Source organism: Crotalus tigris, unplaced genomic scaffold (assembly GCF_016545835.1).
Source record: "Crotalus tigris isolate CLP2741 ecotype Arizona unplaced genomic scaffold, ASM1654583v1 scf7180000018018.2415403412:4055106, whole genome shotgun sequence".
Lineage (NCBI taxonomy): Eukaryota > Metazoa > Chordata > Lepidosauria > Squamata > Viperidae > Crotalus > Crotalus tigris.
The window spans coordinates 1,146,250-1,160,958 of NW_024096780.1; the positions used below are offsets into that span (position 1 = coordinate 1,146,250).

A 14,709-nucleotide genomic window follows, 5' to 3' on the forward strand; every position below is an offset into this window, starting at 1 on the left:
TTCTTGTCTTGAAGTGGCATAATTAATTGAGTCTCGGTTGGCATGAATTGAAAAAAAGAAATTTACATATTCCTTCAAAATTTCACTCTGGAGAGGAAATCCATTGGATTTAGTTCATGGTGGTTCTTCCATTGTGGATTCTGCTCTTTCCCTAAGGGGTTTGCTCAAAGTAACAGAGCAAGCAATTCATTAATTTATTTCATTTTATTGGCTATTCCCATGAGAAAATGTCTCTTGGCTGCTAATGTTTGTTGTAAGCAGTGGTGGGATTTAAATATGTAAGCAACTGGTTGTCTGTGTGGATGCCGCTTCCAGAAGTCCATTCTGGGCCTGGGCAACAAAAAAATAGCTACCAGTTCTGCCGAAGTGATGTGAACCGGCCGAATCCCACCACAGATTGTAAAGTTTCTGAGACCCAAAATAGCAGTAAAGCTTTTTGTCATCTAAAGAAAAGCAGTGACCCCCTACCACAATAATTCAGATCCTTATGACAATTTCTCTGACACATTAAAAACAGCAGGAGAACTCTCCCCTGATACACTTTTTGTCCGTGTGTGTAAGATGCAAAATAGAGGTGCACTTTTCAGTGTAGCATTAGCAGTGAGACTGTTCCCCATCTTGGCACTTTAGATTAAAAAATATTTGGAACTGGATCAGTCAGATCTTAGTTCATAGAAGGTGATATAAAGTTGATTGAAAAAGTCATTCCTAACTGATTTCCGGTTTTTCTCTTGTCTTAGTTATTGTGGTTCTTTATGTGGCCTTGAGACGGCAGAAGAAAAAAGACACCCTAATGACCTCCAAGGAAGATGTCCGAGACAATGTCATTCATTATGATGATGAAGGAGGGGGTGAAGAAGACACTCAGGCTTTTGACATTGGGGCTTTAAGGAATCCCAAAGGAATTGAGGATAACAAAATTCGCAGGGATATCAAGCCAGATGCTCTCCGCTTGCCTCGCTCAAGACCACCCACAGAGGACAACACAAATATTAGAGATTTCATAAATCAAAGGCTGAGAGAAAATGATGGAGATCCCTCAGCTCCCCCTTATGATTCACTAGCAACTTATGCTTATGAAGGAAATGGATCTGTAGCTGAATCTCTTAGTTCTATAGATTCTTTTGCGACAGAAGCAGATCAGGATTATGACTATCTGAGTGATTGGGGACCAAGTTTTAAAGTCTTAGCAGAGATGTTTGGAGAAGAAGAAAGCTATAATCCAGATAAAGTCACTTAGCTGGAGGTGGAGGAGGACCATGAAGGAAAAGTAAACCTACTAGTTTTACACAAAAAACCCCAAGCTTTATAGAACACGTTTCATTGATTATAAGAGACAACAGCTGTTTCTGACAAATTCCTTTATTTATCATACCACAGATCTTGGTTTACTATTTTTCAGGGGAAGAATGTTCTTTGACTTTCTTTTTGTTGTTGTTGTTTTGGTGGTAGGGGCTGGGTTTAACTTAATTTAATTTTTTAACTTTATTATTTTGAAGTCACACTGAGACTGTCTTGGACCTATTAGCTGCAATTTATCGATACAACAAGCAGAAAATAAAACTTTCTGGCATTGTGGTGGAAGAGCGGTAGATTTTTCTTAATTCCACTGAAGTGCCTATTGAAACTCTTACCAGTAAAGTGGAAATAACCGCAGCAACAGACTTAAGGAAAAACAGAATAAAAGAAAGGACAATTAACTTTTATCTGAAAACACAAAAGACACCTGCTGACTTCTGATTCCTTTAAAACATACAGTGTAGAACAGAGAGTAGAATCTGTCAGTGGCTGCAATTTGTTGAAGAAAATGTCAGATTTGTTTTGGGAGGGGTTCTTTTATTTCATGTTTTTTTTAAAAAAACCAAACAAACAAGAAAACAAACTGATAGGACAACATTTTTCTTATGCTTACATTTCAGAGAGAAAATTTTTGAAAAAGCTAATATTCCAATTCAAGTTGTAAGATCCCGTCTTAAACTGAAACAATGAATATTTAAAATGTTTATCAAATGTTATTCTTTTTTTCCAAGAATTAAAAAAATGAGATACAGAAGTATGTATGGACATATGTGTTGCCTACTTAGTTGATGCGCTTATTGTACAAAGTTCCTCTTATTCAGAGGAAAGCTGTTGTGTGGCATTTTATAGAGGGGGTTGTTTGACCATCTCAAGTGATATGCTGGTTATATTTTTGTTCTTTCTTTTGTTTTACTTTTTATCAATCTAGTAGGTTGGTGAAATTGTACATGTAACATAATGTACAGTATTTCATATTTGTTTTCTACAGCAGGAAAAAAACCAACACCTTCATTTCCTCCCAACACCCTTCATTATTCTGATGCTCATTAATAGTTCTGGTTATAAGAAACAATGAAATAATATAGTTAGGGACACAATATCCCTAAACAGGTTTCAGTCATGGCTTCCCTTTTCATAAATATGAATTAAACCCTAGAAATATCTGCATAAGAATACCATGAATGACTATTAGTTATTTTTTAATTCTTCGCTTAACAGAATTTGATGTCTTAATCATATTCTTCAAGTTATCCTTGTTTGACACACTAGTACAAAAAAATGGACAGATGGTCTATTATTTGTCATGTTAAGTTTCAATCATTCAAGACTATAACATAGGTAAACAACATGATTCAAAACTTTATACCCCAAAAATAATATATAGGGAAAAGTTGCAAGAATGTCAACATGGGATAGCTGCACATTCATAGAGAAATGTATAGGTTTTTTTTCTGAATCAGTTCAATTCATGAACTGATTCAGATACCAGGCAGGATAAACTAAAAAAGTTATACAAATGAACACCTCAGCAAAAATAAATAAATCCTACCATCCTTAACACTACCAGAGAATGGAAAGCAGATATATGTACTAACGGCAAGATGTGCACAGGGCCCCACATTGCTTCAGTCCTAAATCAGAGTCTGCCTCATTACATACCTAAAGCAATGCAAGGTACAGTCTAGGCATCTTTTCTAGCAGCATGCAAAAAATCTATAGATTAAACAAAGTAAAATATATTTAAAATTTGGGAATTAAATAAAATAAATCAAATTGCAGTGGTAAATCACAGAGAAGGAAATGGCTTAGGCTTGTCAAACCATTTCCAAAGATTCTAGATTCCCTAGAAGTAAATCCCTTGCTTCCAGGAAACTAAGGATATGATAGCAAAATTGCTGGCTGTAGGGGAGCTTCATTGTGCAGTTATTTCCTACAGTGCCAATTGGAATGAAACACTGCATTAGAACTGGCAATCACTGTTCTCCTTTTTAGACTCTCCCCATTGATAACAAGCAAAAGAATCCTATCAAGTCTTGATTGGAAAGTCCCTGATAAACAAATCCCATTTATTAAAGTGTGGCAAATGCAGGAGTTGAGGGCATAAGGGCGGGTTGTGATTATGTGAAGGAGTTGATAAAAAAAATCCTTCATTTATAATATATTGATTTTTGTCTTTTTCAAACACATCACCAAGTTATATGTTCCTCCTGCTTCCCTTGTGTTCTACCTAAACTAGAAATAAAACAAGTCCATCTGAGATTTTGCAGTCCATAGATTTGAGGAAGGTGCAGGAATTCAGGATCTTAAGTAGTAATGAAGTACTCAGTGGTACACCCAGCACACAGAAATTCTCTGTTAACTTACAAAAGCTATATTATTGGTAATACCACATGTGAAAATGCACATACTCTGCTATACTCTGGCCAACAGCAGGGCGTGGGCAGGACCAGAGCTTGATTGGGAGTCTTCCAAAAGAGACTCATAATATACAATTTCTCCTTTTATTCTTGTTCAGCAGTGTCCATCACATTCCTTTGTTCCATTCTATTTTGTCACTCTTTTGTTGACCTGTTAAGTTGCTAAATCAAAGGTGATTTGCAACCTGACATTTAAGTTTGATTGTATTCTTCAGTCCTCTTCTTATCTTATTTCCCTGTGACCTGCTTCATAATAATTCTTACATCTAGTAGTTGGTAACCAGAACCTGATCTGGTGTATTCTTTTATTCTGGACCCTCCTCTGCCATTTTTAAAAGTACAAATTCAGTTTATCTATTTGTCTAATATTTTATTGTTCTTTACCTCTAATTTATTAAAAAAATGTTTAAAAAAATAGAATAAATAACCACAAAATGAACTCTTTATAAAAGAGTAATGTGTAAACAACTGCTGCCTCTGTCCCTCTACAGCTGCAAGAAGAACATTGGACTCCTTCACTAATTATATTTCTCCAGCTTCTCATGCTCCTTCTTCCTGATATTGCTCTCACTTGGCACTGCGACATTTATCACTACCACCAGTAGTGGGATTCAAATATGTGAACATATTCCAGAAGCAGTATCTGTATGGATGCTGCTTCCAGAAGTCCATTCTGGGCCTGGGCAACAAAAAAATAGATACTGGTTCTGCTGAACTGATGCAAACTGGCTGAATCCCACCACTGACTACCACTGTCTTCTGCTGTTTGTCTACTATCATGGTGTCTGATTCATTGGCCAGTACCTATCTGACTGGATCTGGAAATTCCATAGGATCTTAACACCCTTATTTTCCACAACCTTTTGTGGGATCTCTCATCTACACTTAGGAGACTCTAACCCAGTGGTGGCGAACTTATGGAACGTGTGCCAGAGGCGGCCCTCAGAGCCCTCTCTGTGGGCACACGTGCCATGCCCCAGAGATGGCATCCATCCCTCTTCAACCAGCTGCCTGCTAACTCCTCGAGGTCCCAAGTGTCGGATGCATTCTGGCGTGGCTGGTTTCCCTCCCCCCTGTCCCATCCCTCCTGGCTCACATGCTCTCCTTTTCCCAGGCACGACCCACTGCATCGCCTCCTCAGCTGTCAGCTGGCCATCCAGCTCAGAGGCGGCTTCTCTGAACTGCTGGTGGCAGGTTGTGGAGCCCCAGAGTGTGCTGGTCGAGGGGCTGGCAGGCAGTGGCTGCTGATGGACACTGTCGACCCCCATGTGCTCGCTGGCTTCTGTGTGTGGGGGCTGATGGTGTCAGGTAGCAGCCACCCTGGCCCCTGCCTCGCCTCGCCCTGCGACAATGGCACCCCCGCCCTGCCTTACCTCACCTTGCCTCGCCCCACAGAATGAGCCTCCTGCCCACCGTCCTACCTGCCAGAGACCCCCTAGATTTCCCCCAACATAGAGGTGACCATGCCCACCTTGGCCATAGCCATCCAGTCTGTCATGACCACCACAGCCACGCCCACCCAGTGGGCCATGCCCACCTGGCACCCAGCAATAAATAAGTGGATTTTGGGTTGCAGTTTGGGCACTTGATCTCTAGCCCATATTCTCTACAGATATTCCTGTACACAGTGCCAGCTAATGGTTGTGTTGTTCAGTATATGCTTTTCCTGCTTGCATCTTACACACTGCCACTATGTATTGGACTATCTCTGAGGCCTCTTTGCATAGTCTGAACTATCTCTGAGGCCTCTTGGATCCTATCTAGTGTTGTCAACCCCAGTTTCTATGGATCTGGCATTTAGTGCCTATTTTTGAGTTGCAACAATCAGTATCTCAGTGCTGTTTTTCAGTCCAGCCCTTTCTATCCAGTTATAGGATTTCACAATGTCTGCCACTTCAGTTAAATGTCAATGGTACATCTTGTCTTGCCATGCCACTTTGTCTGCTTGATCTTTCTTCCACAACTGTTGCTACCTCCAGCATTCTCTCATCTTTGGATGCCATCTATGTCCAAAGCACCAGAAGGCAGAACAAGAAGCAATGGATGGAAACTAATCAAGGAAAGAACCGGCCTAGAAATCAGGATAAATTTCCCAACAGTTACAACAATCAGTGGAATGGCTTGCATTCAGAAGTTGTGAATGCTCCATCTCTGGAGGTTTTTAAGAAGAGATTGAACAACCCTTTGTCTGAAATGGTATAGGGTCTCTTGCTTGAGCAGGGGGTTGGACTAGAAGAATTTCCTTCCAACTCTATTATTGTCTTTGTGCCATATGCCCTTCCAGTACTGTTAATTTTCTTCTATTACTGTGATATTGCATTGCAATGGGAGTACACCATGGATAGTTCTTTGGAAGGCATTTATAGGTGGGCAGGACAAAATATATACTGTATGTGTGTGTGTGTATCTGCCACTGTCTGTCTGAATTTGTGTCTCTGTGTTATTAAAATGTTTTATTTAAGTAAAAGATAAAAGATGAATGTATATAGAATTAAGAAAGAAAGATAAATAAAAGAAAAAGTAAAAGGACATTGCAGGCAGAAAAAGAAAAGATATACAAAAAAGCAGCTTCCAAACTTCCTTACAGCAGTTACAAACAAACTCATTATCTCTCCTCCATCTTTCCCATATTCCACCTATTTTAATTAGCAAATCCATAAAACACCAAGTCATTTTTCCCACTTTCAGCAAAAAAACCTGAAAGAGATTTCCAGTGTTTTATAAAAGTATTTGCTGTTGTATCCCTGATCAGACAGGTCATTTTTGCCATTTTGTCAAGTTCCGCCACCTTCATGATACATTCCTCCACTGTGGATATTTCAGTATTTTTCTAACTTTGTGCAAATAATAGTCTCGTTGATTCAGCTTAATTTAATAACTGAGATTTAGTCCAATGTTATGTACATCCCTTATGCACAGTGAAATGAAAAGAAGCAGAAACATAGGAAAGGATTTCCATTGTTATAATGAAAGGTGAAAAGTACAGGTGAATAGATTGCTATAACCTGTAGCTGAAACAATTTTAATTGCTTCAAATTAAATCCAATTATACAAGAGTAATTTCCAGTCTTCTACAGCAGAGATCTGAAAAGACTTGTACTATTTGATATCTCTCTGGGGACAGGATGATTGGGATTGTGCTGTTTTGACCTCATTAGGCACATGCTGCTTTGTACTAGTTATTGTGTAATACTTTGCTACAGAGCTCTTGAAACATGACCATCTTTTGTAGTTTTTCTGATTAGTTTTGGCTCAAGTTTTCTTGGTTAGACAAGAATAAGTGATATTGCCTTGAGCTATTTGAAGGCCACAATAAAAAATGTAATAATGAAGGCAAAAAAGAAAAGATAAACCTGTGATAAATATTATTAGAGAAGTTTGAACTCTGGATAAAATTTAGATTTGAAATGACCGCACATCCTTTAGGTACTGTATTTTCTCAATCAAGCTTTCTTATATCATCACATTCAACGCTTCAGAAATCTACAATTAAATAAGTCACCTTAGTTTTAGTTATAAAACTAAGATTTTATATGATGAATAACTCAGGTTACTTGTGCATATGTTTTCATCATTGTGTTGTTAAATGTTTTTTGTACTGTGGGTTACATAGAAGGGTTGCATGTATCAAGCCCAAGCCAGCATTGTTTTATGTAGAACATCACAACATCCTTTTTGTGGTGCTAGAAAGCTATCATAAAAACAGAGCATGAAAGTCCCTTTCTTGAAAACTGTGCTCTTCCCAATAGAGCACTGAAACCATATGACAAAATTATATGGCAATATAAAGGAAATAATGACAATTTTGAAATTCCCATAGTTTTTATAAGCTTACTATGGAAGGAGCATCATTTTAATCATTTATCTTTTCTTTGTAGGATGATTTTTCTGACTGGGTAGTAAAGAGGCACTGGAGAGAGCAGGAAATTAATTCTATAATTCTTAATAATATTTCAAACCCTGGTATCTTTATTGGTTTATTGGATTTTCACTAGATAGGTGTTACTTCTTTCAGCATACAATTTATGATCATGGTGAATGCTTAGATCAGCAAAGCATTTCATTTTTTTTTCATATAGATAAATCAGTGCAGAAAATGAGCATTTAGAAAGGCATACATTGCGGACCTGCCACGTACATTATCTTGGAATTCTTAATAACTTGTTAGAATGCTTCCACCATTTCTAGTCTTATTTTTAAATACAAAAACTGTTTTGAATTTGAAGAGTTGACTTTTTCAAAGATCTCTCAAGGGAAATCCCTGTTTCTTTCCACTTCACTTTAAAGCGGGGGTGTCCAACCTTGGCAGACCTGTGGACTTCAATTCCCAAAATTCCCCAGACAGCATAGCTGGTTAGGGAATTCTGGGAGTTGAATTCCACAAGTCTTAAAGTTGCCAAGGTTGAGCACCCGTGCTTTAAACAAAACCTCAGCCAAATCTCTGACCATTGGAGAGAAGGAGACCTGAAAGAACAATTTTCCCTCCCAACTGAGATAACAAACAGAAAAATATCCAGATCTCTAGTTCTGAACAAAAAAGCACAACTGCTTGCATTATAAAATTGGCAACCATACATATATACAGGCAGTATCACTTAGACACAAAAAATAAAAAAAATACAAATTTAGTGAACTCATGATGATATCCTAACAGCTCACCAAGCAGTCTCCTTAAAATACATATTTAAATAAATCAACTTTCTTCCTGCATTAAAAATGGCCAACAGCAACAGTTATCTCTATTGAAGTGTCATGAAAACTTTCATACTTTTTGTGACTGTTTTATCCTTTCTCCTATAATGGATCTCTTCTTTCTTGGTCCATCAGAATCCAGTGCACTTCTGCTTTTGGCTCTTCAAGTCTTGATCATTCCCCCCCAATTAATTCACTGTAAAAATTCTTGTGGTGAAACTGGCCAGGCCCCCTGCCTCCACTTTGGCTGAACTGCCAACCAATATTCCTGGATTCTTTCCACACACATCTAAAAGAAACTTTGTTCCTCTCCTTTTGTTATTTATAGGAAGTAGAAATCCTTTGGGACAAACTCCTGCTTACTTATGAATAGGTTTTGCTATCTTTCTTGCTTATAGCTCTGGGTCTTATTCCTTTTATATTTTCTCTATTTGTTGCTTTGCAGACTAAACTATTACTGCTTTTCTCAAGTTACTAGCACACTCCCCATACATGTGTTGTATCCTGCACCCACAACTCTACAACTTTTTTACATGTCTGAGTCTCCTAATTCTGACTTCCTTCACTGTATTTAAGTTGTCTACCAATCTTTTATTATTTTTCTTCTTCCTCTCAGCTTCAGTTTATCTTAAAATCTCTTAGAAATCTATTTCCCTGTTTTGACTTCTTCCAGCTTCAGGTGTGGGATCTAGACCAACTTTTCCAGCTAACTTTTGCCAGTTTGCACCAAGTGTAATTGGTGCATTTTTTAAACTCTTCTGCGCCTGAGTTAATTAAAACTTTGGGAGTTTGATATATCCTAGTTGTTGGTCCAGAGATGACTGGTTTTAATTTCTTGGAGTATTCTGTTTTTTGTCAGAATTCTACATACATGCAATCTTGACCTTCTGCCAATTTAAATTCAAAGTCAGTCCATATGTTTTTTAAGTATATAGAGCTACTTTATATGTTTGGATGCTTTGCTAAGACTTACTAGCACACTCCCCATACATGTGTTGTATCCTGCACCCACAACTCTTAGGTAGCCATGTGCAATGTAAGTCAGAACTGCAAAACAGGTCACAAGTGTCCAGATTTGAGAGTGAGAACTGTTCTAATGTATCTGGTCCCTAACATTACACTTACAGGTTTTCTCCAGTAAGGAGGCCAGACAATTTGTTGTGGTGCGGAATGTTTCTGTTATGGTTTGATGATTCAAACATGGAATTCTCACACATATGGTTGGGCCAGATTTTTTTTTTTTCATATTTTCCTGGATTTGGTGGGAGATTATTTATTTTAGAATGTATCTATTTTCGTGACAAGTATCGTGATTGCTATTACCTGGATGCATTATGAAAATCTGTCAGGCAAATTACAAATCCCATCTGATTATTGGTAGAATAATTGTTTTACTACTAGAAGAGACAGACAGGCAAGCAAGTAGGCAGGCAGACAGACAGACAATAAGAAATGAGAGAGATGACAGATTATTAAGAGATGGCACCTTTAAATTATTAGAAGCTGGAATGAATGACATTATGATTATATCATTGCTCAAAAAGTTCTTGAAAAACAGTGACAACAACCTTCTGAAACCAAAGTTTCCATGGGCATGCCAGGAAGATTGGGTCATGCTTTCACCTGGAGATATATGTCATGTGAATTGCACTAAATATATTTCCTCAGACGTAAATCCTGTGCTACTAAGAAATAACTGTTCTTTTAAAAGAAATTATTATTATTTGTTATATCATGGTTTTCATTTTAGATTAACTAAAAATAAATGTCAATATTTGTAATTCTTCTTTTGATCTAAAATAATGGTTGATTTATGATACTATACATTCATAATGTACTCTAAAACCCTTATCACTTGAAGTTTGAAGCATATTAAGCTGCTTTGATTTTTAAATTTTAACATCAAAAGGCTCAGTCAACTCTGTGTGATCTATATGGGCCGTTAAATTCAACTGGACTATTATACATTCCAGAAAACTATGAGCGCTTACACCCTCCTCACAAAATGATGTATGTATCCCATGCATTTCTAGAAGAATTATTCCCAAGTATATTTGCAATTAATTAATTAATTTCCAATTAATTTGGAATTAAGATTGCCGGGAGAAATATCAACAACCTAAGATATGCAGATGATACCACTCTAATGGCAGAAAATGAAGAGGAACTAAAGAGCCTCTTGATGCGGGTGAAGAAGGAGAGTGCAAAAGTTGGCTTGAAACTCAACATTAAGAAAACCAAAATCATGGCATCCGGCCTCTCAATTCCTGGCAAATAGATGGGGAAGAAATGGAGGTAGTGACAGATTTTATTTTTCTGGGCTCCAAGATCACCTCAGATGGGGACTGCAGCCAAGAAATTAAAAGACGCTTTCTCCTGGGGAGGAAAGCTATGGCAAATCTAGACAGCATACTAAAAAGCAGAGACATCACCCTGCCAACAAAAGTGCGTATAGTCCAGGCCATGGTCTTCCCAGTTGCAATGTATGGCTGTGAAAGTTGGACCATAAGAAAGGCTGAGCGCCAAAGAATTGAGGCCTTTGAACTATGGTGCTGGAGAAGAATCCTGCGAGTCCCTTGGACTGCAAGGCGTTCAAACCGGTCAGTCCTAGAAGAGATCAACCCCGACTGCTCTTTAGAAGGCCAGATCCTGAAGTTGAAACTCACGTACTTTGGCCACCTAATGAGAAGGAAGGATTCACTGGAGAAGAGCCTAATGCTGGGAAAGATTGAGGGCAATAGAAGAAGGGGGCGACAGAGAATGAGATGGCTGGATGGAGTCACTGAAGCAGTAGGTGTGAATTTAAATGGACTCCAAAAGATGGTAGAGGACAGGAAGATCTGGAGGAACGTTGTCCATGGGGTCGCAATGGGTCGGACACGACTTCGCAATTAACAACAACAAAATATTTGCAATGCAGCACTTTTTGATTGTAGAATTGGTTCAAAGCAAATATGTTCAAAATGTATTTATCAATCCTAGAAGAAAAAAAACAGCTGACCCCTTTCCTTATTTTGTCATTATATTTTGCAGCTGTATCTAAGCTAAAATATTTATTCTTCAGGTTGAATTTTCACCATTTAAGTTAGGCTTTAATACAAATGTCAGGAATGATGTGATATTTCTCAGATTATTTTCAGCAGATTACATGGATATCTTTCTGTTCATGCAATGAGACGTCCTTCATTCTTCTCCTTTTTGCTTCATACTGCATTTAAAATGTAAAAGTAGAATTTTCAGGAACATTTTTGAGGGGGCAGATGTGTATTAAAAATTCAATATGGCTGCCATAATTGCACAAGAAAGGTTCACTTCTTTTTTTTAATCTAAGTGGTTCATATGAGAGTATCCTTCAAGTTGAGCTCAATTTCCGGCAATACATGGACATGTCCAAGTAATTGTATTAGCAGTTATACAAAATAAAGCTGCTTTTACCCTTATCCATACAATTTACAACTTGGTAGTTCTTGACACTAATCAGACTATGACTAAATTTCCTCTATTTATACTTCTAGATTGGGCAAAGGGTAAAATGAGGGCTCCTTGGTACTCTCTGAGCTTGATTGTTTTCTTGTAGACATTTCATTACCCAAATGTCTGCAAGAAAGCAGCTAGGCTCAGAGAGCACCAAGGAGCCCTTATTTCAACCCTGAGCTGCAAATATTCCCCTTTATTAGTAAAAGGTAAAATGCACTTGTGCTAGTGTCAGATTTATTTAGTCCACAAAATGCCATTTTTGGCTACAGCCCAACATACAATCAGCTGACCCCACAAGATAAAGTGCCCAACTTTTTTTTACAGTTTCAACTTGTTTTCATTGTGATTAAAACTCATGTTCAAATTAATATGAATTTATTTAAATAAATCATTGGGCCTATTTAGCTTTCCAGAATGTTGTCTATTTCTAATATTCTACCTTCTATTGCATTCTGTACATCTGCACAAGAAGCTAATTAATTGTAGAGAAAGAAAATGGGATGGAGTATCTTGGAAGAAAACACTGAAGAGGAATTCCTTCATGCTCCAACATTTCTTACAGGTTCTCCTTGGGCTTTCTATAAGATCTTCCATGTGCTTAGTTTCATGATCGTGCAATGTATTGTGTGAGACATTTGATCAGCTGTCTGCAGTTTCACTCATTTTTCTGGATTTATTTGTACTGTATGTTCCTTTCTTCACATAGTTTGAAGTAGCAATAGCATTTAGATTTATATACCACTCCATAGTGCTTTGCAGCAATCTCTGAGCAGTTTACAAATGTTATCATATTGCCCCCAACAATCTGGGTCTCTATTTTATCAACCTCAGAAGGATGGAAGGCTGAATCAACTTTGAGCAAGTCACGATCAAATTCCTGGCTGTGGGCAGATTCAGCCTGCAATGCTGCATTCTAACCACTGTGCTACCAGGCCTTGTGGTGTGAATGAAGTAAGAAATGCTTAACTGGGTTATTGAATTAGCTCATTCTTTAAGTTTGGCCAATACAGTGAAACATAAACAGAACAAAGGGGCTAGGTTTGACCTAGCCTAAACCACAAAGTTAATTAAGGTTAGCTCTCACTAACTTTAGCATGTATTTTGAGATGATGATACAAGCTTTGCCTTTTCATTGTTGCATTTCAATGTTGCACTCAAGGACATAAGGAACTGGAGTTCTCACTGCAATGTTATAATACACATTTCAGCACTTGTTTCCCTTCATCCTCCACCCCTCCAATGTTTATGTCTCCAGTCATAGAAGGAATCCATGTTTTCTAGATTTCCTTCCACAGCTGGATACTTGAATTATGATTAAATAATGTATGTTTGGTTTCATTTATTCAGTTCATGGATGCATAAGCAAAATGTTTTAAGAATGTTCTTTGTATATAAATGGTTAAATCCAGGTCTTACTGAATCTGGCAATTTGTTCAAAACATGAACAATAACTGTAAATCCCTAATGAAATCCAATTTTATCATAACTATTATTTTATCCTACAATAAGTATGCATGCAGGGTGTGGTAATAGTTGAATATGCAGAATTGTTGACAGGCTGCATCTTTTTTTGTTGTGGTTGTTGTTGTTGCAAATTTTTACATAAAGCTGAGATGGCTAATCTTACAACTTCTGATGTGTAAAGTTAAAGTCTTCTTGCTATCCAATAGGCCATCAGCCAGTCTCCGTTAAAAACAATATAGATTTAGCAACCTTCCTAACGAATCGCAATAGTCACTTAGGAGCTGGCTTGTTTCCACACTTATATCACTAGCTGCAGCAGAGATAGTTGCATGAGATAGTTGTATAATGAAATTGAAATATCTCATTCTGTCAGCATTACAAGTATGTTAGGGAAGCTAATAACTTCCAGAACTGTGTGCTTTAAGAGAGGCTATTCTTGGTAAGGCATTACATTTGAACAATTACTGGGAAATGATATTTAAAGTTGTTCTGCTTCAAAAACTGCTTCTTAAAGTTACAAAGGTTTGGCTGAGGATGGCAGCATTGATTCAAGGATGGGATCAATTTCAAATGCTGTTCCTCTGGTTTTCATAACAGTACACACATATTCATTCTCTTTATTCTTTCATTTCTTTTTGAATGTGACCATGCAAGGGGGAAAGCTATTGATTTGCTTGATAAGTTCCATAAAATGGAAGAGGAGAGTGTAAAAAAGGGTCCACAACGTGAAAACTATTATTATTAGCAATAGATTCACCAATAAAACAGAATGATTCCCACAGACGAGCAATTTTATGTCCTATTAACTTGTGCCTTAAGGTTCATTGTTTATGGAAACTAATTCACCAAAGTAATGTGCCAGGCTTTTTTTTTTTTAATGTGCTATCTGTCTGTGATTTTTTCCCCCTTTCCCTCTTCAACAGCTATTGGAGCAATATTTTAATAATTTTGCAAATAAGGAAATAATTGGTTTCAACATAGAGGAATATTGGAGGTTTTTTTCTGGGTGAGGAATAGTTTTCAACCATATCCTTTTCCAGCTGATGCCTGAGAGAAGTCAATATTTTGGAGGGAGAATGTATTATGATAAAGTATAATAATTAGAACTTCTGTAGAAACTGACATGTAATTAATAATGTGATAAGAGATTGTTCTTCCCTCAAGTCTGCTGTGCTGCCTCTTTTTTAGTGGTGATGGGATTCCTGGGTGCATCCAGTGAAGTACATTGGTATCCAGCTGGGACTTCCAAGCTGTGAAAGTCATCCCAGTTGCCCACTAAAGCAAGCAGACACCTATATTGGGCAGTAGCACCATTAGGAAGTTGCTAGAAGTACAAGCACATTATTTTAGTGTCAACAAC

At 37.6% G+C, this 14,709-nt stretch overlaps 1 protein-coding gene across 10 annotated transcripts in view; it reads left to right on the top strand.

Moving 5' to 3' along the window:
• The window catches only part of CDH12 (cadherin 12), a 779,090-nt gene extending 776,958 nt beyond the window's left edge, over positions 1 to 2,132 (top strand). For all 10 annotated transcript variants that reach the window (XM_039346743.1, XM_039346742.1, XM_039346745.1 and 7 more), the window contains one exon: positions 741 to 2,132. In XM_039346743.1, the coding sequence (XP_039202677.1) occupies positions 741 to 1,240 (500 nt within the window). In that variant the 3' untranslated portion in view covers positions 1,241 to 2,132. The remainder of the gene's footprint in view (positions 1 to 740) is intronic.
• The last annotated feature ends 12,577 nt before the right edge of the window (positions 2,133 to 14,709 follow it).